The sequence below is a fragment of the Centroberyx gerrardi genome, chromosome 3, assembly GCF_048128805.1.
Source record: "Centroberyx gerrardi isolate f3 chromosome 3, fCenGer3.hap1.cur.20231027, whole genome shotgun sequence".
Taxonomy (NCBI): Eukaryota; Metazoa; Chordata; class Actinopteri; order Beryciformes; family Berycidae; genus Centroberyx; species Centroberyx gerrardi.
The window spans coordinates 33,997,463-34,022,666 of record NC_135999.1 but is presented as its reverse complement, the minus strand read 5'-3'; the positions used below and the strand labels follow the sequence as shown (position 1 = coordinate 34,022,666).

Below are 25,204 nucleotides of genomic sequence, written 5' to 3'. Positions count from 1 at the left end.
TTATCTTCATAAGCTTCATCATAGCTTCATTTCTATCTCCCATAACCCACTGTCTCTCTCTCTCTCTCTCTCTCACACACACACACACACACACACACGTGGGGTGGGCGGGGACTTCAGATGTAGTCTCGCGTTACTTCCTCACACCAAACTAGGTAATTCCGGAACCTCATGACAGCTTCCAGCGCGGGAGATTTCCTCCTGGTTGTGCTTGAGTGTGGACGTGGTGTTGTGTGTTCGTCCTAGTTTTCTGCTGCTGCTGTGTGTAAACATACTTATCTACAGGTTAAACGTCGGATAACTCTGTGATTTGGCTTCATTCTGCAGGATGGAAAAAGAAAATAACCCGCCGACGCCAGCTCATCAAAACGGGTAACGTGTTTTCTGCCACTCGTGTTTTCTTAGTCCAGCCTAACATTACGGTATGCAAAAGTAGCTTGATGTATTCAAAAAACAAACCTACTCAAAATACCCGTCAAGGTGACACTAAGGTGAGGCAAAGCATACGTTTAAAAATGTCTTTGTTAAAATTACATTCGGTTGACCAACTACTTGCATAGCATATAACAGTGGGAATCTTACAGTAGCCCGAGCTTTACTTGTAGGTTGACATAGACTAGCCCCCGTAACATTACGTGCAGTTGTCTGTGTTTATTCAAAAATCTAGCGTGGCAAAAGGTAATACTTAATATAATGTAACTCCAGACGTTGTCCGAATTGTCAGGAACCACTCTTTGATTCGGCATAGATATAGTCCACTAAGAAGCACTAATTCCAATAAAATCTCAACTTTTAGAATGAGTTCACACCGGTTTTATTCATGGTATGTGCCGATTTTAAGGTTGGCTTCTAGCTATTCGTAAAAGGTCTTAAAGTCGAGATGAAACGGCATTTCGAGAGTATCTAACTTCCGTATCGTGACGTATTTCCGAGTGAAACAGGAAAGACAGGCGGGACATAACGTTGGGAGGAATTTGATTTGAACGTTGAAAAGTGGGTGTGTCATAACACCCGAAGACACACCGAAGTACCATGCTGTTGCTAGCTAGCTAACTAATGAATCTTAGCCTCTTAGCTCTGTGCGCTAAAAGTTGAAGATTGATTGATTGATGGGTGGATGTCATGATATTATTGGTTGAAATTAGTTACGGGCATGCTTACGTAAGCACACGGCATATTTTGTTTTACAGGAAGAAAACATGATTGAATTTTGATATAAGAATACAATGAAATAGATTTTTGGTATTTTTTTGGCATATATTGTTAAATAGGTGCACAGTATGACCGGGGATGTGATCTAAAAGGGTTAAAAAGGCATTTTTCATTTCATCTCGTCTTTAAATCATGTTCTACGCACTCTATGTTCCTTATCCTTCATATTGATTCAGTTTGGGAACGCACATGAAGTTCAGCATGCGGAAATAGTAGGTGGCTCATGGTGGGCTGGGCTGAGACGTCTTAAAATTACCTTAGGAGATATGTAAGGTATGTCCAAATGAATTCAGGCCAGTCAAGTGTCCAGCTCCAGCCTCATTGTGCGTAAAATGCAGTGGGCCAAATTAGCACTTTTAAAATACCATTATATTTGATTTAATGTCTCCTCTCTATCTATCTATCTATCTATCTGTCTATCTATCTATCTATCAGTATAACTAAGAAGAGAGAGGACTACCTGGAATGGCCCGAGTATTTTATGGCTGTGGCCTTCCTGTCAGCTCAGAGGAGCAAGGATCCGAGCTCACAGGTATATAATTTCAGTCTCAACTTGCTTTACTGAGATGAGTACATTCATATGTTGCCAAAGCGAATACAATAATATATGTATATAAGTACTTAAGCACACACTTCATCCTTCACACATACTGCACAAATCAACTTTTCCTCTCTTACCGTCTCTCGCATACAAACTAGAGTTTGTATGTAATATCTGCAGATATTGCAATTTCTACTGGGGACTGATGGAGGTCGATCTATGTCATAGGTACTTGAACAATGATAGTGAATTCAGTAGAGATGCACGAATCTGGATTTTTGGAGCCAATACCGATTGCCGATATTCTGCAGGCCATATCGGCCGATACCCTGCCAACAACCAGAGGGGAGTCATTGGAGTAGAACATAGCCTAAATTTGTTTTTCTTACTATTCCATTCTATTAGATCGAACGTAAACGTTGATAAAGGGCCTGATTGTTGAATATCTTTGCGTTTTCTAAATTACCTGTAGCTGCACTGATTCATCCACTTTTTCATCTACTGTATTACACTCATAAGTCAACAAACATTCTATTTTTTAGTATGTTAATGGGTAACTTTTTTGTAACTGAATGAGAATTCCTTCCCGCTGTCTGCAGCTGATCTTGTAATGGCACAGTGCTATTTAGATCACAATATTTGAAATGCATCATTTAGCTACAGTGTGTTCCTACAACCCTTGTCTAATGCAGTGGTTCTCAACCTTTTGGCTTATGACCCCTTAACACGAATCAATGCCTACTCATGACCCCTGTCACAGGCTGAATATACAGAGTGCTGATTATGCTTTTTCAAGTTGTTTTGTTTGATTATCAGAGGACATGATAAATTTGTTCTTTTTTCCTTTTCCATAAATCATTTTGTGACCCCCCCCCCCCCCAAAAATTATTTTGCAAGTCGGGTCCCGACCCCGAGGTTGAGAACCACTGGTCTAATGTACCCGGATGTCCCCATTTACATAAATCGTATTAGTTTATTCAAGTAAAGGTTTATGTTTGCAGACAAATGCCTTGCTGAATGTAGTTCAAATTTAGCACAAAGGAGTCCTACACTGTTTTTTCTTTATTTCTTCTTTCCATACTTCCCACCTACACTGGCACTCCGTACCCATGTTGACCCCATCACCCCTGCAATCCTTCACTTTTTTTTCTCTCTGTCTCTCTCATTGTAACTCACCACAGACATTGACTGTAACCCCTCACCCTGTATGCTCTTTTCCTTTTCTTGCCTTTCTGTTATTCACATGAACTGCACACATTGAACCTAACACTGCCCCGTGTGAGGTGTCCACTTCACTATCCATGGTATACCATTTAAATTATTAAGCAGGCTGTCAGGATCTGCTCATCAGGACCCATGTTTTTCTTTTCTGGTCACAAACCTGTCCAAAACACCTCAGTGGGTTTTGGCACCTTTTTTGAGTTTTTTGAGCTGTTTTGCACATGTGCGCCTGCGGTCGCGCACACACACACACACACAGTTACAGTGAGTTGCGTGTACGCAACTCACTGTAACTGTGTGTTTTCAACAGTGTGTTCCACCTTGTCAGGCGGCATAAAAACACACTGAAGTCTATCATGTACTGCTGACATTGAGACACACACACACACACACACACACACACACACACACACACACACACCACCCACTACTCAAACTACCCTAGTAGTTGAGTAGAGAAGAATATTGATTCTATGTCGGAGCTTTGTGTAGCCGCTGCAGTTTTTGATGTGCCCTTTTGCTGCGAAACTAACCAGCCAGTTTGGCTGGTTAGTTGATTCAAAATGAATTGCATGAAGTCTTTCTCAAGCTCGGAACCAAACTGAGTAAATGTGGTCTCTCACCCTGGGGTCCAGGATCATTAAAACATTAGTAGTCTTATCATATTGTTATCATGTAGCATGTTGGATTTTTCAAACGCACACCTGCCATTCATTTCTAGTAGATATTAAGGTTGGGCAATTGAAGAAATACAGCGGGTATCAGTGATAGGCTGAATCTATCACCGGTGGAAATTCGTTGCCCGTTTTTTTATTTTTTTTATTTTATTTTATTTTTTTATATCCCCATTTAAATTACCTTTATATTTGGTAAATTAAAATGCAACCTACTGCAAGACATTCAGGGTGTGCTTTAGTGGTTAGATAGCTGCCTCAACAACGCCCGCCCCCCCCCCCCCCCCCCACACACCCAAAACAAAACAAAACTCCATTATAGGCCATATCAGCGTGACGTCACAACAACAAAGAACTAACTTCCGGGTGGATAACGTCGGTGGTGCTGCATCGGCGCTACAGTAAAGTAAGACCCCTTTTTAAGCTCTTGTGATTTGAAACACACAGACATTATGTAGTTTTGGCTGTCCACCGAAAACGAGACGTTCCTGATGTCGTTGCTGTTGATATTTGTTAGTGTGTAACCTAACATAACCTAAATATATAACCTATTTAAGCATGTGTCCACAAACTACTATATTTTACCAAAATGTTTAGAAATGCTTAAAAGTTCTGTTTTGGCCACTGTCTTATACAAATTAACCATAACTTTCTGTTTTTATTTTATATTATGTTATATAGCCAAACAGTGACAGCCAGTGACACAAAGTAGGCTATGTTAGTGTGATTCAGCGAGCAGAAGTTCAAATTCAAGTGCTGATCTAACAAAGCAACCTCAAACCAGTCATTCTTTAGTGTTTTGCTTTATAGTAGAAACTGTGGACTGTTCGTTATTTACTTTCAGAGTCGATTGTAAAGCATCTTGACTGTAAAGCAGGGTATGATAGCAAAGCCAGATCACAAACCACTGCGTGTGTTGTGCTACTTGTGCTGTGCTAGAATCGCGGTCCATTAAAAACCGTGCGGATAAAACATTTGTGGCATTTTGACAATATGTTTTACTCGTGTAACAGAAAAGGGCTCAAGGATTTCAGAAAGCTTATCATGTTGGCAAAATTTCGGTCAGGAAACCTTTCCTACATGAAGTGAAAGATTTTACCCGAACGGTTTTTAATGGAACGCCTTGGGACTGGCAGTGCAGTGCCAGTCACAACGGAGCTACTGCTGTGCTAGACCCAAACGGGACTAGCAAAACCGAGAGACTGTATTACTGTCACTCTAGCAAGCTTGCACGTTATGCTACCCGACAGCGACGTTTATAATTTTTATTACTGACCTGTAAGAAAATGCCTGCCGCAAAACCCGGTCATGAGTGGTTGCTGCCAGCCTGTCCCCAGTTCTGTAGATGCAGACGGCCTGTAAACTATTATCTGTATCCACCGATTCCGTTAGGTTGCTTTAAAACTGAAAAAGCCTAAACCAAATCCATTATGTACCAAGCTATATTTGGCATTACCGCCCCAAACACAACCCGATTAATCGCTAATGTTTTGTTTAGTTGACTCGTATTTACCGCTGCTTAAAACGAACGATTTCCGCTGCTGACAGGTGCGAGTTATCCACCCTGAAGTATAGCCAATCTGTTTGTTTACAAACATTCTGATTTGGACTATATCAATTTTTATTTTCACTGAGACCAAAGCCATGTTGAACACAGGGTTTCACCGTGACATCTGCTGGCTAAAAAGCAACATTGCGATGAATGAGGAACATATTATTTTGGCAGTGAGCTTTGAATCAGTTGAGTCAAGTTAACTAGGCTAATTGTTACAACTTAAGGTGACGTTCAAGGCATAGTAATATTGGAATGGCCTTTCTAAAATGTTGGTATTTAGCTCATTTGCCAAATAAGTAATTCTATTAAGTAAGTCCGTTAGCAACCTCAATGTTTCTTCATACCATTGCAAACCATGACTGCACATTGCACACTACACTGCCTTCCTCCCTGTATTTACTGATTTACTTACTTTGTTGGCCTACAAGTAAGCTGATACAAAGCAGACTTTTCAATCGCAATGCAAACTAATTTAATTGAGTTTGTTTGCCCTTGTGCATTACACAGAAATGGTAGATGGAAAACATTAAGTGTGTGCATTATTTATTTAGTTGTTTAGGTTAGTGAGCGACTACAATATTAACACATTTTAGCAAATACTGACATTGAAACACACACGCGATTGGTCAAAACTAATGCTCAAGTTTATTTAAAATTTGGTAGGTGTTAATTGTTTTTCTTGACTCGGAGGACTTAAACTGTAATTTAAAATGTATAAATGCCATTCCTTGCACGTTTAAAAGCTACGTCTCAATTGAAATCATTGTGCCTACACCGTGTATCTGAGCCCCCCTGCCCCTCCAATCCCCTGGCAATATTAATTAGGGCTGAAACTAATGTTTATTTTGTTATCAGGTAATCTATTTATTATTATTATTATTTATTTAATTTATCAACGTAAATTGTCATACGTAATACCTCCAAAATACATTTCAGCATATTATAGACAGAGTATTAGGGATGGGTATCGTTTAGATTTTGCAGATACTGTGCTAAAACACTACTTTTAAAACGGTACCGGTGCCTAAACAGTGCCTGAACGGATACCTTCTTTAAAATAAAGCGCAAACGATGACATTAAATAACGGCTTTTTTTAGTGCCAAGGCAAAGAAATTTAAAAAGTTGGATTGCGCAAGGCGAGTCGCATGGAATAGGAAAGCAGCAGGCGCATCATACCAGAGGAATATAGTGGATTTCAAGCGGTGCACTCCAAACCACCCTGGAAAAACAACACATAATAATTATCTGGCTCTAGTTGTATAGCCGTGCAGGCTACCTTGTAACACAACGACTTCTGATAGCAAAAAATATAGAATATTTGCCTGATACTGCCCAATTTAGGTCTAGGGGCACCATTTTCAATACAAAATACACAGAACAATGAGTAATAAAATATTGCAGATGATTGCAGATCATAAATATGTCTAAATCCTCTAAACATTGTTTATTTACATTTATACTGTATATCACCTGTTCCACCATGGTGGGTCGTGCACAGGAAATGACGGACGATCAAAATGCATTCTGGGTAAGATGCACTTGGGAAGTCTACATTGTTGTTGACTCGCTCCCTCAGCCCTCGAAGGGTTGATCTCAGAAAGTTCAAGAGTAATGGAACGGCACTTAAAGGGTAACTTCGGTATTTTTCAACCTGGACCCTATTTTCCCATCTTTTTGTGTCTAAGTGACTAAAGGGGACAACAATTTTTGAAATTGGTCCAGTATTGAGCGAGATCACGAAACGAGCTGCAATGTAATCCAACATTTTTCTTTACCTTTCGCTTGATCCGGTCTGTGTGTAACTTCCTGCAACAACTCAACTCTCGCGAGACTTGAGCGAGACTTGGTTACACACAGACCGGATCAAGCGAAAGGTAAAGAAAAACTTACAATAACAATCTGAGCCTGTCAATGGCAAAAACAAGCACTTTTAGGGGACGTACATTGACGGTTCACATTTGCCCCATCGGATTACATTGCAGCTCGTTTCGCGGCTGCCGGCTGACGCGATCTCGCTCAATACTGGACCAATTTCAAAAATTGTGGTCCCCTTTAGTCACTTAGACAGAAAAATTTGGGAAAATAGGGTCCAGGTTGAAAAATACCTAAGTTACCCTTTAAGATGGCGGCAGGGATTCCTCCAAGGGGAAGTGCTGAGGGGAAGTCAACGAGGGCAGGTTGAAACCAAGCTGCCAAAACCACGGGTGAATTTAAAGCCAATAAGGAAGTGGCTGAAAGCTGCAATTCGTCTAATGTCCACTAGGGTCGGCTCCAAAAAGACTCCAAATCCCGCCCAACTCCATTCAAGTCAATGGGACCACAGCCCAATTTCTCACTCAAAATATAAAGTCAATAAATTTTTTCGACAAGAGATTATGGTCTCTGTGGTTAATTTAACTACTTCTAACATGTGTCCGTATGGCGATTTTCAAAATAATTGCGTCATTAACGGGATATAACGGTTATAAAACGGGGTAGTTTTCCGAGTGATTGACATGTTGCCTGTCCAGTGATCGACAGCTCGCCGATTACGGACAAATGGCAGGCGGCGCTACGGCGCTGTGGGAAAACCCCCGGCTTCACTCTGGCTGCTCCAAAAAATGGCAACATGGCGGCGCTCGTAAACCCCGACTTTTGGCTTCAAAACGGCCCTTCAGAAACCTGTGGGTGACGTCACACTCACTACGTCCATCTTCTTTTACAGTCTATGGTTGAAACGACTAATGAAACGCACCGCTTAGGTCCGAAAACAGGTGGTGTTGCATGAGTTGTGGCATGAAACCTGGAATGGATTGCACTGAGTCTACTATATGTGTAAATTCGAAAGGGGGGCGTGGCAGTGTGCGTGGCTTCTCATAAAAAGGCATATAGCTTCCGAACAGATTCACGCAACACCATGAAACTTTGTGGAAAGTTTGGTCATGGGGCAAGGATTCATAAACAATTTGGACAGTGCATATTGTCCAACTACTGTATATCATCTACCATTTAAGCATACTGACTTAAAATGACTAATTGAGATCATTTTAAATATCAGTATGGGTGATGAAATTCCGGGTATAGGCAATCATAAAAAGCAACAAGAAGACATGGATTGTTGTGTGCGTAAAATGGCTCATCTTGTTTTGATGGAGGATTTAGAGCCTTATGCATTGCGCATGGAGCACGTTTTCAGAGAGCACACCAACTTTTTAACTGTGAGCGATGCGTGGCTACTTGGTAGGTTTTGTTTTCCAAGGCCTGTTTTTATTGGAACTCTGCCCCCACCTTCTCCTTCAGGGAGGAGCTGAGAGGATGGATGGCTTGTTTTACCACACCCGTGAATACCGTGACGGAGCCACATTACCGCTGTGTTATCCTCAGCTGTAGCTCAGGTGACAGCCAATCAAAACCAACATGTAAATTAAGCTTTACATATAAGTAACACTTGTCCGCCAATGGGCAGCAGAGACGCGTTAGAATGGCAGATGAACCTCTTCCTCCTCATGCACTCCTACTGCTCTAATTGCAATGTTGGCCATGATAAACTGAATGTTTATGATGTCATTACTGGAAATATAAATTGGCTGGTGGTGATCGTGACCTGATGAAGACCTATCAAAACGTTGTAAGATAAGTATATGGGAGCATTGGCAGCAGTGTGCAGCGTTCTCTTTCTTAAATACTTTAGCTCTACTACAATCCAGTAGGGCTGGGTATCGCCACTGATTTCCCGATTCGATTCCGATTTACAAGGTTTCGATTCGATTTCCGATTCGATTCAATATCGATTCGGTTAGGGATATTTCAGTTACAATATCAATTTTGCTTGGATATGAAAGAGATTCTTAGAGAACTAATGCTGTAAATTGTACAAGGAACCCTCTAACCTGGTGCATTATTAAAAATATTAATGTTTACATTAAGAATTGACCCCAAAGCAGTTACATTAATGTACTTTTTATTTAACATGACCAACACACTACAGCAGTCAACACAATATAGTGCAAGCAGGGGGTTCCCCAAATTTTTGAGTAGCCAGCCAGATGGGAAAAGTAGCCGGCTAAGGGATGTTTGCGATGGCAAGATACATTTTTCCGGTGATGCATTTTTACTGAATTAATAAACAAACCTTAAATATGTTTATGAAAGCATGACTTAAAATAACATAAATAAACATTTTTATTACAGGATCAATGCTCAATTGAAAAATAAACTGATAATGTTTGACAATGTTTAATTGTGAATGCTTAATGTACTTTCTTCAGTCAGTGCAGAAGAAATAAGTAGTCTAAAACTAAAATATTATTACAAATAGTAATAAATATAATACCAAAGTGCATATTGTAGTCTTCTCAGAGCAAGACTAGATCTCTCTCCTGAGTACTACTGCACTCACTGTTGTGTAGTGGAAGCTTCATCTTAATGACCAGAACGGGTTTCGTTCAAACTGAACATTTATTCTCCAACATACTGCAGTAGTACTGAAAGGGGAGAAACAGCGGACTTTGCATCCGACATCTTGAACACACAAAACAAGCTAGCGACAATGCATAGGGGAGCTATTTCCTTGAAACTTCAAAATAAAAGCATCCCTGTCTGTAGCTTGAAACAAGGTATCTCAAAGTAAATAAATCCATAGTAACATTGAATAATTACCATTACCAGGTTTCTCATGACGTGTCACATTTACTGTAAATACTATAACTGAAAATACTGTAAACAGTACATCTTTACATTTCTTGATATACAGTTTAAACTAAACATTAATTGCCTTATTTAATTACTTAAATCAAACAATTCACAACACTCACAGAACTGAGATCCAATAATGATGGAAACATAAATCAGTTTAAATAATGATTTTACATGGTCATGGTAATGAAGCCCCTAAAATGATCTCCTCAGCTAAGGCCTTGTATTTAGCGTTATACAGTAGTTTCAGCTGTAACACTTCAGTTGAGTCCGTCGTTACCATGGCAATCGTTCGCTGCGTGTTGCGCAGAGACTCGGCAGAGATCGCTATTATTTTGAAACATCTAAAAAAACGCACAACTCCCCTTGCAATGTCACACACAGTTCAGTTATTAAGGAGACTGACAACCGCATTCTATAACCAAACTCACTACCTGAAAAATTCAGGTACTGATACTGAATTTGAGAGCGGATTCGGTTAGTCCGAATAGTGTGAACCAGAACGGGACTGAACAGCTCGTTGTTACGTGACGTTAAGGCTCAACACTCGTTATGTTATGTAACATTATCATCCTTAATTTGAAAGAGACGGAGGTAAGTGTTGTGAGACATTCTCAATTTTTCTATCCAGTCTGTTTCCTCAGCATTGCGGTTGTTTCAGTTCTGCGGCCTTCAGCCCAAATGTTGCTGTTAAAAGTATGAAGTTCCTGTGGTGGAAAAAGAGAATATGACGCCGCTGTCAGTGGCGGTTTATTAAGATCTTATGGATAAACTGATGCCTCTGGTTACTGGTGTTACTGGTGTCAAATAAACTGAAAATACAGGCGATGGTAGCCGCCATATTGGTCTGAAGTAAACTTTACTATGGTTACAGACATTATTTCCAGCCATCGTGAGATCGGAGGAGTGGAGTGACTCCTGTTACCCGTACAGACAGTCTGAGTCTAGTTATTTTACTTCAGTCTGCTCCAATATGTAGGCTAACAGACATGCGCAGTCACTCTCATTCAAAAATTCTGTTGTCACTACCAAATTCTGGTAGTGTGAACATTTAGTGACATTCAGTTATAAAAGCAGCCGGCCAGACAGATGTGAGTAGATGGCTAAATAGCCGGCAGCCGGCGCTAGCAAGTTGTGCGACTCTACAGACTCTACAGGCATATATTGGGCATATATTAAAAGATCGATCTCGGGATTTTATGAATCGATATCGGATCATTCAAATGAAGATCGATTTGAATCAGAAAATCGATTTTTTTTAAACCCAGCCCTACAATCCAGCACCTGCTAAAAAGTTTATGGGATGTGCGTATGGTCATCTCTTTTTTATCATGATAAAGTGAATCAAATCAGATGGAAACTGCCGTTTACAACCGCAATCAGAGCAGTGATTAATAATTGCAAAGCCAGTCATATTTATTGAACATTTTCACGCCTGTCCAGTGATAGCCTAACGAATGCCCTGGGATACAATGTAGCTAACTGTTGATTTTTAAATAATGTACATTCATTTTCATTAGTTAACATTCATTTCTACAATATACCGTCTGACTAGAACAGGTGGTATTTTTTGCGGCGCGGTGTGCTTTTATGAATTGCTTTCACAATATGTAAATGATCAAAAGGGGTGGAAGAACGGTGCGATACATATATATGTCTGTGGTGTAGTCCAATGTGTTAGTATTATTATACTTCAATGTGTGTTATAGGGAGGGAGTGAGGGGCCTTGAAAGGGCCTAGAAATTGTAATAGCCCCGGGGCCTACCACTTTATTAGTCCAGCACTGACTTCTTCAACCAATTAGGGACCAGAAAAAATTATATCCCAGACAAGTCGGCATGCTTCTGAGGAAGCTTTTGACTAAAAACTCTTTACTTGACGATGTTTTTCTCCCCCATCCTCTATATGTGAGTGTAATTGGGTGCGAATCTGGTTTGAAACCTTGTAGTGTGCACCGGACCTCAGAGAAACTTCATTCTAATACACTCCCTTAGGACCCTTCAATTTCTTTACATTTGGACCAGGTTTACCATAGTTCACAATTAGGCTGGGTTTCTTGATGGCTTGGCCAAGGCATCCTGATGTTGATCCTGAAATTTAGTCTTGGTAGTAAATAGTGTTTGGCTCCTCACTTAAAAATAAGTAATGTTACTCTTTACCCACTCATTTCAGAAGTAATATTCCCTGGCAGCAGTAATTTGTTATGCCACTTGTTATATTGCTTTGGTGTTAAACCTTTCCAAAACTGGCAATTGCCTCCTCAAATTGCCTTCAAAAATCAGGGCTTGGTTGGTTCGCCTGGTGTTTCCTATGTGAATGAATATGCTACTTTTGAAAGTCTAGTTTTACAAGCTTCCAGTTACTACACATTGAAAAAGTTGAACTGCAGCAAAGCAAGACAAATACACTTTTGTTTACTGAACTTGGTCAGAAAAGGTACTTCGAACTACTTTGTAAAAAATGTTTGGACACATGACTGCAAAAAAATACCACTGATTAGGATGTTAAACTTTTTTTAATTTTTTTTTTATTTGAAGTAAAGTGCAAGGAATGTTGATTGCCTTTCTAATGGCCACACTCTACTAACCAACAGAGGTGAATGATCAGGAAAACAAAATAACATTGCTGTCCAATGTTTATATCATCCTTTCACTCGATAAAATCATAGTATTGGGAATACTTCCACCCAGAGAAAGTAAACTTTTCTGCCATTTCTCATTAAAATAATGGGAATATTTTCAACCGTGAATGTCAACTTTTCTGCTATATCTCATCAAAGCAGTGGGAATACTTGCACCCACTGAAATCAGAATCAGAAACTTTTATTCGCCAAGTACAATGTACAGGGAATTTGTCTTGGTGCAAGTCAACTCATACAAAAATATATCACATGGCCCGCCCTGGACACTGAAAAAAACCACTGACAACCCCCCTGCCAAATTTAAAGAGGGAAGACCACAGAACTATACACTGAAACTTTTATGTCTATTTAGTGCTAGATATTTGACTGAAATAGCTTTCTTACTTGTTACCAGTGGGAAACATTATAACTACATTATAACTACATTGATGGCTGCCGGCAACTTGACACTGATGTTTTTTTATTCAAGGGCCGCCTTGGAAATCTGACAGTTATGTGTCATCTTTTATCATTGTAAGATGCACTGGACTATTTTCTGTATTTAAAAATTCACAGCTAGATTAAACTGTCAAATCTCTCTTCCTGTCTGTAGGTAGGAGCCTGTATAGTGAACCAGGAGAATAAGATTGTTGGTATTGGTTACAACGGTATGCCCAATGGTTGTGACGATGACCTGCTGCCATGGTCCCGATCAGCTGACAACCGGCTGGACACAAAGTACCCTTACGGTGAGATCGCACACACACACACACACACACACACACACACACACACAAACTCCTTGCTCTCGAACAATCAGCATCAATTCTTTAAAACCAAATCGGCTCTACTCAGACTCTTATCTAAGGCCCTGTAAATAAAAAGTTTTATTTTTTCTCAAATTATGTTATTTGTTCTCAATTCCTTTTTGTTGGTTTTATTTTTTCTGGAATCAGATTTTTTTGCTTTTATGTAATTATTAGGGTTGGGCCAGTTTCCGGTGTAACCGGTTTGATAAGGTGTACAAGCTCACACCGATAAATATAATATGTTCGTTATAAACGGAGGTAATTTGCTGACTTGTACCCTTTCACACACAAATCATTACTGCTTTTGTTGAGAAGCGATGCAGGACACGCACTAGCGTTTGTTTACACTGTTCAGCTGTTCAAGATGGCGCAGACTAGAAGAAGTTTTGTTTACTTTTTGTGAGAAGGCAGTGGAAGTTATACTTACAACTACTAGTAATGCAGACCAATATTGCAGTCCCGCTACCTTTTGAAAACTACATTTGAAGCAGTTTATTTGTTAAACATAAATTCTGCAATTCAGTCAGTGTTTACCGCATCATAATCTCGCGTCGCCAGATGTCAAGTTCTGGAGAAATTCAAGCAGAGCACGACACTGGTGCTCACCTGTGTAGTGTCCTACTTTTAGGTGTTGGTAAACACACCATTACATCCCTGCTGTCTTCAAGCTAAGAAGCTGTAAAGGCTTCATCAACTCAATTTGATGTCGAGAGCATACTTCTGACAAAACTGAAGTTAGTCTTAAGTCAAAGTTTTCAGCCATTTTTATCGTTAGCGTAGCTACACAGACCTGCAGTTTCTACCCGCGCAGAAAAACTAACCAGAGGTGTGTTTTCAAACACACACAAGACGGAGGTGTGGCTACACGAGATTAACTGCATTGTGGACATTATAGGGCCCTACTTATCCCAGTCTTTAAGTAAATGACTGTACCAATGACTGTATCAGAATTCCAGCTCTCTGCCACCCTCTTCCTACCCCATTGAAGAATTTATTTTATTTTCAGAAATAAGATTAAACTTGAATGATCCCCAAGGAGAAACTGTGCCATTGTAGCAGCAGAAGTGATGGGATACGCCAAAGAAAAAACAGAATATAGCACAAAAATAGAATACAGACAAATTTGGGGTTATATACATTATAACAATATCAAAAATATACTGTATGAAACACTATTTTACTGTGAAGTTAAATGAATACATCTCAAGGTATGAGTCAGTTATGTTTGTCAAACAATGCCATTCTTTCATTGTTGTGTATATACCTCTACTGCTACAACCGCTGCTACTAGTAATGATAACAGTATTTGTACAGCAATTTTCTGTGGGGCATACACATGATCCCATGATTTTCTTTTATTTCTGAATTTTTTTTTTTTTAAAGATATTTCTATGTGCAGCTAGGGCCATATTTCCTAGGTTGTCCATATTCAGCTGCTTCAGTTCAATCTGCTGCTCAATCTCTCAAAGGCAGTAGCACATTAAAACCTGTAGAGGGAGATAGAGGATAAATAATGAACTAGTCTGCACCTTGTCTATTAATAAGAAGCCTTCTCTCGCTCTCTTGCTCTCTCTCTCTCTCTCTCTCTCTCTCTCTCTCTCTCTCTACGTGTACATGTTAACACGTATGTACATACGTATTCCCTTCACCATTACTGGAAATTTTCAATACTGTGCGTGAATGTGTGCGTTTGTTTTCTTTGCATGTTTAAGAGGCCTTGCTTTTTTCTTGTGGTTGTTGTTTTTTTTTTTGTGTCTGTATGGATTTGCGTATTCCGTCCTCTTTACTTTCACAGCCATGACTAGTGGCGTTTTTAAAGGATTATTCTGTGTACCTTTCATCAGTCGGCAACAAGCTGTTGCTGCTTTTGACGTCAGAACCTCATTACTTTGTTCTTTATCGATCACAGCACATCAGCCCTTTTAAGCCGAAATGTTCCGGTTACAACTCAGACATCTGGGACTCACTCAGGGTGAGAGTTTGTGTTTGCTGATTTATGTTTATGCCGGTGTGTTTGCCTGTGTGTGTGTATTAGTATGTGTGTGCTTGTGTGTGTAAATCAGACTAATCAAATACACCAGAGGCACTCTTCTGTTTTTTATTTTTTATTTTTTTTAATTATCAGGTTCTTACAGTTTGAAAGTGTTGGCTGGCGTCAATTAGGCTTACAATAATGACTGGCATAACTTTAAAGGAATATCCCACAAAACTCAATCGATTTAGGGAACAACAGCTGTTCCTTTTCTAGTTCTTAGACATTTAGAAAGTTTTCTAGCCTGTGTATGCATGAGTGTAGATTCTTTCACTAGCTATGCCTGGCTCATTTAATAAGTGTTAGTTTGTGAAGCTCACCATTATTTGTGTGACAGCTGTTCCACAGTTGTGTGTGTGTGTGTGTGTATAGTCTTTTACAACCAAAATGGGCATGTTAGAGTTATTTAGCAAAACTTAAATTAGTTGGGTAACAGCTGTTCCTCTTGAGTTCTTGGACAGTAATAAACTTATGTAATTACCATCAATTTGTCTTTCACAAGCATGAATGTAATGATTCATGTGATATAATTTCATCATATCAACTGCTCCTATTGAGTTCTTTGGAAAGCTGGTTTCAGTTACTTTGTGTGTGCTTGTGCATAGTTTCATACATCTATGATTACCATAGTTTGAAAAAGCTAAACTGCAAAGTTTAGTTTGCTGAACACAAATGCTTTTTTTTTCAGCAAAATTCTGCTTCACATCCATACACAGGGCTGGAAATTAAGCTCATTTGGCAAGTGGGATTTTCATTTTAATCCAAAACCTTAACCCACATAGACCTTCCATAAATTAACATTTAGCTAGGCTATTACAGAAATAAAAGCGATTCTCACCTGCATGCTATCTCTGCAGTTCCACCTTTAAAACCATGATGTTGTCACTATTTCCATCAACCAATGTGCTGTAGCCTCTGCGGGAGTACTGACTTAGCTCAGTTGAGGTAAAATAAATTAAACACAACCTCTATGAGTGAGCATTATCTTTTTGCTAACAGAATTGTGAAACAAAATGCAAAGTTTTTGTCAAATGCAGTTGTCAGCTGGCAATGAAATAAAATGAATAAAATGCTTGGCCTATGAGCAACCTCCCAGCCTTAATCACTGAAATGAGGTGCTGTGTTTGGCTGGAATGAAAACGTAAACAGGGCTCTACGCTAACTTTTTTCCCAAGGAGTACATGTGCTCCTAAATGAAAAAATTTAGGAGCACAGTGAAAAATGTTCAAGTAACACAGAGTTTATTAACAAACAATTTATTACATACATATTTATACTGTGTGTGTACATGACGTTGTTTTCGAACTCTAGCCATGGGAACATTTTGAGCCAATTAGCATTAAATCTATATGTTCTCCCTCCGCCGGCTCCAGTGGACGTTGAAGTGACAGCGGGGGTCACGGTAGCTTCACTAACATTGTTCTCAGCCGCCCTGTCGTTACTAGCTGCCATGTTAACGTTAGCCGCCTTGCGAAGAAGCCTCGTTAGTTGAATCTTGCGAATCCCCCTCGCTGGATTCCTCTTTCTCCTTGTCTCTTTTTTGCTCAAAATAAAAATTAATGGGCTTCATTTTTAGCTATGTCTGCACATTAACTTATAGCCTATCGTTCCGATACTTTTTTCCAGTGTTGTTCACCTTTCTCTCACTTGACACCGGCTGCGTCATCACAGAAAACTCTACTGTGGTTGGCGCATTGCGGCTTGTGGAATGTGGGACTTGTAGTTTTTGAACGATTAGCAGCGGGGGGAAAAAAAGATTACGGTAGGTTGTAATCTTTACTCGCACACTGTGCTCGCAAATTATTTTTCCGGTTCGCACATATCTATTTTTAGGGGCAAATGCGAGTGAAATACTTGCACTGTAGAGCCCTGCTAAAGACTGGTTAAGGTTTGGGCAAATGGGCAATAATGGAGTAGGCAAGCAATGGAAGGTTGGTGAAAGCAAATGTTACTGAAGCTATGTCCAAGAGTTTGAAAAAAAGGGTTACCGGAGGTAAAGGACTGTGGGTGAGGAAATGGGTCAGGTGTTCCCTATTGAGCCGTTACAGATGGTCAGTTTGGCACATTGGCATTTTTTGCCAATTAAAGAATAACTATTTGGCCATACACACACATACACACACATATTTTCATTTACCTCTGGATAACCCCACATTCTACTTTTTTTCCCCAAACTTCTCTCTCAAATGTTATTTATTATTATTATTATTATTATTATTATTTTATTTTCATTTCATTCTGATATCCCGAGATGGAACATTAAACACCTTGCTCCCGGTTTAACCAACACGTGATGCAGTTAAAAATGACAGTCTAGGTACCACAAGGGAGATCTGTTGGGGTTGGTGAAGCCTGTAGCAATCCAGTGCAAGTTGAGTTAGTTAACATCATGACAGCCTAACAAAAATACAGAAGACTTGTGTAAACGTGGGTCACCAACAATTTAAAAATATTATAAATATTTACATTGAATAGGAATCTACGAGCAAGGGACTAGTGATTCCAAATCCCATTTTCTGTGCTTTTCATTTAACTGCTTCAACTCTGCCATGAAAAAATGAGTGAAACAGTGGTACGCTGTGGTAGCCAGGAGAGAGACATAAATTAGCCCCAGCCTTTCAGTTTTGTAAAGTCAAGCAGAGGAGTACATGCCATGCTGTAACGGTTTAATGGTAATGTTAAGTTTGGTTGGGGAATGGGGTTTCCTATGGTTCCTGTCTAACTGGACTAGCTTCGGTTTAGTGATTTTTGGATGTTAACATGCACTCTTCACCTTCTATCTCAGTCCAAGGCCTTTTAAGGGTCTGGAACATGTTTAAGGTTATTACACAAGTGCCATTTTTGTCAATTTATTACATTACTTTACATTACTTTTTCCTGTGCTTTATGTCCATCTCTTCACATTACACACAGGGTTCCTGCGGGTCTCTAAAAAGTCGGAAAAACACTTACAATAACTTACTGAAATTTAAGGTCATAAAAAGTATGAAAATGTCTTAAAACCAGTTATTAGTGGTCTTATTTTTTCACCTTGTAATGACAGTGTTTCCCGTATACTATATATTCTACGGTTAGCTAAGGGATCTGATTAGCTAACAGTTACTGAGAGCAAGTTTTGTGACAGCCAGCAAAACTTAACGTTTGGTAAATTGAAGACTGTAGGTCAAGTTTCCTCACCTTGGCTAAATCAGATAAAACACGACATTTCCCCGCTCTATCTTTCAGATGAGTTTATTAAGGTATTTCCCAAGGAAAAGACAGGCAGGATGAGGAGGTGGAGAGGTAAAGTTGGACAAGAAGTAGCCTCAGTTGGCCTCAGGACCTCCCTACATGGTATGGGTATGCATCTCACACCACCACATTTAAAAAAATATATATAGGGGAAATTGGTGATCCAGAACAGGGTTTGTAGTACAAAATGCATCATATCTACTTTGCTTAACACAATTGGACTTCATGTCCCTTAACAATTCATTTCCAGTTGTCAGTTGTTTTTCTTATACCGCCCTTTTATTTTATTTTGGTTTTTAAATTGGTCTTAAATTCAATTCCAGGAAGCATTAAAAAGGTCTCAAGTCTCAAGTTTGGCTTTCTGAGACCTGCAGCAACTCTGTACACAGACAATGTAGAATTCAGATCAAATGTGAGCCTGACAACTACTAATAAAAACATGAAAACTTAAATTTTGTATTTCAAGATCTGTCACTCGCATGATCTGATTATTATCAAAAAGATTACATTGAAAAGAGTGTAACCATAGCCTTTCTAGATAGACAATTTGCCGACAACCCAGTGATTTAGGATCCTGTGGACTGTAACTGTACTGTGGGTATAGATTTTCATTTACATTTTATGCATCATTTTTACATCTACAGCCAAAGTGACTTACAGTGTTGTATTTAGAAAACCACTGAACTGTGCCTAGCTAGATGTATAGGTGAAGGTAACGTGTTGCAATATCAGGAACAACGCAGTGCCCACCCATCCAGCCCAGTTAATAAAAAAGCTGTGGACAGAATTGATAATGTTAACTAATAATGGCTTTCATAGCAAAGTAACAAAGTGCTTTAATATATAAGGAAAAAACAACCATTATCAGTAACCATTACAAAGCAGGGCTTAAAGTTCTCCGACACTGTGCTGGATTTCCGGCATACGGCCGTTTTAGATTCACAAACTATTCTCACAAAAAAAAAAAACCTCACTCCACGTGGGTTTTTGTTTTGGATGCGTTTTATCCAGTCGTGTTCAGCAAAACAATATTTCACAATTACCAATGGAATGAGAGTAAAGCAAGTTGTTTTTTAATCCAATGAACAGCGAGCTACTTTCTATCACAGTGTAGCACTCATTGTGTGGTGCAGCATGCTACCTGCACAGCTGAAATATGGAAACAAAGTTTATGAAAGCTGGTGAACATACATGTAAAAAAACAGTAAAAAGTAAAAAAACAAACGCCGATGGGCATGAATTGAAGAAACGGGTCAAGACGGGAAACTACGGAGCCCCCCTAATTGATGGTTTAGGATTCCGTGCGCTCAAATTAGTAAACCCACAGATTTCCAAATCATTTTTTTTTTATACCTGGTGACCCCAGGGGAGCTCCGTAGTTCTCCTTATTGCACTAGGTTTATAGATAAATGATGCTGTTTGTTGAATGATCATTCATTCAGCATGGAAATGTGTCAATTGTGTTTCTCTTTTTTTGTTTGTTTTGTTGTTATTTTTTTCGTTGTTGTTGTTGGACTATTACCCCCTTTTAATGTTCTGTGTGTTTTTCTTTAACTGTGTGCTGCAAAATGAATTGCCCGAGCGAGGATAATAAAGATTTCTCTACTCTACTACTCTACTCTAGTTTTTAACAATGTTCATCGTGGAAAATCCAGATTCACATCGATATGTGGAACCAAACATGGTGAGCACATGAATGGCCACCTTCTGAAGGTGGGGAACATTTGCTGCAGTAATGCAATTGGTGACCCGCCTCGCTTTGAAAAAAGTGGCAGAAACGAAGCGGATAGGTAATGTGTTTGTTGCAAGGCAACCAAAATAGCGCTGAGTTGTTCTCTTGAGAAGTATTCGCAGATTTTTTTCCGCTCAAGTTGAACTATTTTCAACTCCCACACAAGCGGCTCCGTGAAAGTAAAAATCAAGGACAGTTAACTTGCGCTCTGCAGTTTGTGTCGCACATGCGCTCGCAGCCTTGTGCACACAAGTAAATGCACGTTCGATCACACAACGCGTCGGACACTAATGTGACACAAGGTCTGGTCCGGATTGATTTGTAGTTTGATCCGGATCCGGACCTTGGTCCGGAGTTTGAGAAGCCCTGCTTTAAGCCCTGCAGTAACTATCACAGGCTACATTTTAGTTTTATAGTGCCTTTCATTGCACTCAATCTGTAAATGTCAGCTGTGCAGGTAGCAATTAGATAGGACTGGGCATATCATTGTGAAAATATCTTTTAGGTGAAAACATTAAATTTGACATTAACTGACCACTGATTTCAGCACTTCATTGCACAGTAATGACAGCCAAATAAGTGGCAGGTGGCAGGTTGCAGTTTCTCACCTCCGGAGTAGTGTGTTGAACATGCTAGATAGTAGTATGGGGGCGTTAGTATTAGCCCCAGAGAGCTGTACCGTTTCCTTTACCGCTCACCATGGCACTTCTAGAAGTTTTCTGATGACTCCTCTACTGTGGGATGCATCAGTGAGGGCAATGAGGAGGAGTACAGGAGTCAGGAAAGCTTTGTCGGGTGGTGCCAGCCGGGAGAACCATCTGCAGCTCAACGTCGGTAAGACAAAGGAGGTGGTATTAGATTTCCAACTGACTTCTGTCACCATTCAGGGTCAGGAGATGGAGATGATTCAATCCTACAAATCCCTGGGGGTTCTCATCAACAACGAACTGGGCTGGCCCGACAACATTGATGAACTCTACAAGAAAGGATAGAGTAGATGCTCACCTTGAGGCGTGCTTTCAAGGTGGGCAACAGACTTCTACCAATCAGTAGCGGCCAATACACTGTTATTTGCTATTGTGAGCTAAGGAGGCAACATCAAGACCGGGGATGCCAAAACTGGTCACACATCCAATAAGCATATCTCAACACTAAACAATTGAATATGACCATGATCGGTCAAAGGGTCGTGCTATAATCGCCTTCCAAACTCAAATTTGAAAAAAAAGGTATAAAATCTTAACGCTTTGGCCTAGAGAGCTGCAATTTTCAGGAAATGTGGAAACTGTGATCCTACAGCGTTGTCCTCCTAAACCATAAAAAAACATGTTTTTTTGAAATTGTCATCAATTTATTAGTAAACGGACATAAAATTGTAATAATATCTTGAAAACTGTGTGTACAGTAGATCAAAATGTTCAGCTGCAAATAGTTTGATAAATTGGCAGTGTGACGTTCAAGATAGTTTCGTCAATCTTCATCAAACTAAAGACCAATGATGTCTGTACTGTGGAGATGATGACTGGAAAGTCATATGTAAATTGATTGATGGGGACACTAATAAAGTTAGAATATTCTTTCTGAGGCTTTCAACATAGGTTGGACTATCAGGTTTCCCCCCTGTGGGAGTTGGCCTAGTGGTTAAGGTGCAGGTCTTCAAAGCACAGGATTGTGAGTTCAAATCCCAGACCTGCCATCACCAAGTCAGGAATAGCCAACCAACAAAAACCTGTCAGTGGTATCAGGATGATGTATATGAGATGATTAATGATGAAATTAATGATGTGATGAGTTATACTTTATTGATGGCCAGGGTGACGCAACTTAGACTGTCAATGCTTCACAGGATAGTTAATGATAGGGCCCCCAATTACCTCACCAACTATTTCCCTAGAGTAGGAGAAGCCCAAAGCCACAGAACCAGAGCTAGCCTAGTCAATCGGTTTCCAGTAAGGTGCAGAACATATATTGGCCAATGTTCATTCGCATTCCTAGGGCCTCATGAGTGGAATAATCTGCCATTGGCCATTAAAGAAGCTCTAAACCTAACAACTGTAAAGCTAAAGTTAAAAGGTGGCTCCTGGAAAAGGTCCTAGAGTAAGGGGACAGGTCAGAGGAAGGGAGGTTGCAATAATGTGTACTTCTATATTTTTAAGCTGCTTTGTCAACCAGATTGTAACAAAGATGTATTGTAAGGATTTTAGATTATTTTTTACCATGGAACTGTATGTGTGCTGTATGTCTAAGAGCAAGGACCACAATGGAAATAAGTCTGAGACTTTTTGTGTATTCCTTGATGATTTTAAAATGCATAATGTATTTTAATCAATTGTCAAATAAACTAAACTTAACCACTCACTAGGGCCTTCCTTTAGGAAAAGATAGTGATAGAAAGTAATGATAAATAGAAACCTGCCCATGTGTGTCTGGTTGTGTCACTGATCATTGTGAACAAACCAAGAACTCTGCACTATACATCTCTGGAAAACATTTCATTCAAAAGCATTCTAATGAAGATATTGTACCGTGAAGATGGCCACCAGCCAATTCCCGGGTTTCCTGTTTTACAACTTCAATAAATATGCATGAAAAACCTGTTTTCCATTGACTATTGGTGAACTTCCTCCCCAGTTAGTCAAACCTTTCAGAGGGTTCCTTTCCCTCAATTCATAGTGCTGTTGCATAACACAATGCAGTTCAGCCCCAATTGGCTAACAAGCTGTATTCTTTGTTTTTAATTGTCTTCCCATATTTTCACAATTTCCAGTGAGATGGTACATGATATACATATGCTGTCTTGCAAATTGCAAAAAATCTGATCTATTGAATTTGCTACACATGCTATTAGCACTTTGTACTGGTAAGTCACTCAGTGGTTTACAGTGTTGCCTCCCTAGAAGGGGGTCCTGGGCTCAAATCCTGGCCCTTTTTTGGACAAGATTTTTTGTATTTGAACAAAATACAGCCATTTGAACTTCTGTTGTGTTGTGATAATAACAAAGACTCTAATACCCACAATGACTTGTGGGGCAGTCAGGGAATTCAGGGGAGCATTTTTTTGTCACGCTGTGCTAACCTGTTCATTGCTGCTAGCATTTTTTATTTTATTTATTGAGCAATACAAAGTTCTAAAGTCAAACTAAAGAAACTATGTAAGGATAACTCTATAGTACCTGAGAATATAAGTATTTTCCAAAATAAAAACCATAGCTATGTTCCTAAAAGCTGTAGAATCAGAGCTCCAGTCGTAATCTCTGGATGCTTGACATTTCTGCTGTAGCATTTGAAAATAAAACTGTCAACAAGTACTACCACTGTACTTACCTATATCCTGTTCTCTGCTACTGTGGTGATGCATTGTTCCTCATGGGGATCATTAAAGTTTCACTTAATCTAAGATGGAGCGAGTTTGATCACATGAACATAACCAGGTCGTTTTTGGTCCCATTTAAAGATGAGCCACTGAGATCTCAATGAAACTGACTGGACTCCTCAAGGTCTGCTGACTTTCCACAACCTTACATACAACTTCTCTCTCACCCCTTATTATGGAATGTACAATGTGAACTTCAATTTCTGATCAAATTAAGTCAAATGCATTTATTCTTTTTAACAGCCAATGTACTGTCAATCCAAACCAAATGGAACATAGCCTAAATGTTACACATACATTTCAAAATGAGTGGAGTAGTGAGAGGATGTTAGTGGCCAATTGGAACTCATTCATCTGGCTAACCGCCCTCAATCACATTAGCATATTGCATCGCACCCACACATTGAGGATAGGCAATATTGATTTTGATTTGAAATCTTTGCTTTAACTGTGTATTGACTTTATCGTCTAGATCTGTCTTGACCAAGGCATCTTCCCTTTACTTATTGATAGTATATTGTTTTGTCTTATGACGTATTTTTGTGGTTGTAATATTCATTCCTTTATGGCCTCCCTTATACTATTTCTATCCAATTGGAGCCATGAGGTCTTTCTTGCTGTCAATGTATGTTGTCCTTTTTGTGATAATATAGGCTGCAATCTTGTTACAGTTAATTGCTGTGTTAACTGTTTAACTGCTGTGATATTTCTATGCAAACATTGTTTTTTTTGATACAGTGATATGTTTTTTTTATGAATATATTGAAGTTTTATCTATACTAATTTGTGATATATCTTATCATATATCTTATCAATGTGTGGATGTGATGCAATATGCTAATGTGATTGAGGACACTCTTCCCCATTATTATACACACCTGTGTCTGTCTGTGTCCTTTGTATTGACACAGTATCTTGCCACATTGTGCAAATACCCTGAAGAAGACTTTTGTCGAAACGTTGGCTAAAATAAATTGTTTGCATAGAGGCAACGAGTGTGCGATCTCTCCATCCACTCCTGTACAGCCTGCCGTGGTCAGCACCTCTCCAATACTGGTGTGCGTCCCCTTCTCCTGTATTAACCTCAGGTCCTTACAAACTGAAAAAGTCTTAAAAGAAATTATCTGAATTTGACTTAATGTCTTAAATAGTTATTAGAAGAATTATTTTTTCACTATGCAATCACAGGTTTCTTTGTTGCATGTCCACCAGACCAGGATTATTAGTACAATATGCATGGTATTTGCTTTACTAAACATAGTAAATCATCATGCCCTTTAACACTGAATTTCCTGGTTTCTGTTTTCTTATTCTGCTCATTTATAATTTCACAACTTTCACTAGCTGGGAAATAGACAGGTATTGCTAGCTTTTGTTTCTATATTTTGGTTTTTATATTGGTCTTAAATTGAATTTCAGGTAGCATTGAACAGGTCTTAAAAAGTAAAATATTTGGCTTTCCGATTCCTGCAGATACCCTACTTTATGCTATACTTTTATGTCATTACCACAAATGCAGCCAAAGCACT

The 25,204-nt window shown here is 39.3% G+C and overlaps 1 protein-coding gene across 1 annotated transcript in view; it reads left to right on the top strand.

Annotated features, from left to right (window-relative positions):
- The first annotated feature begins 215 nt into the window (after positions 1-215).
- LOC139910003 (deoxycytidylate deaminase) overlaps positions 216-25,204 on the top strand; it is a 41,156-nt gene continuing 16,167 nt past the window's right edge. Inside the window, exons 1-3 of the mRNA XM_071897186.2 lie at positions 216-372; positions 1,648-1,744; positions 13,112-13,247. Coding sequence (XP_071753287.1) covers positions 329-372; positions 1,648-1,744; positions 13,112-13,247 — 277 coding nt within the window. The 5' untranslated portion in view covers positions 216-328. The remainder of the gene's footprint in view (positions 373-1,647; positions 1,745-13,111; positions 13,248-25,204) is intronic.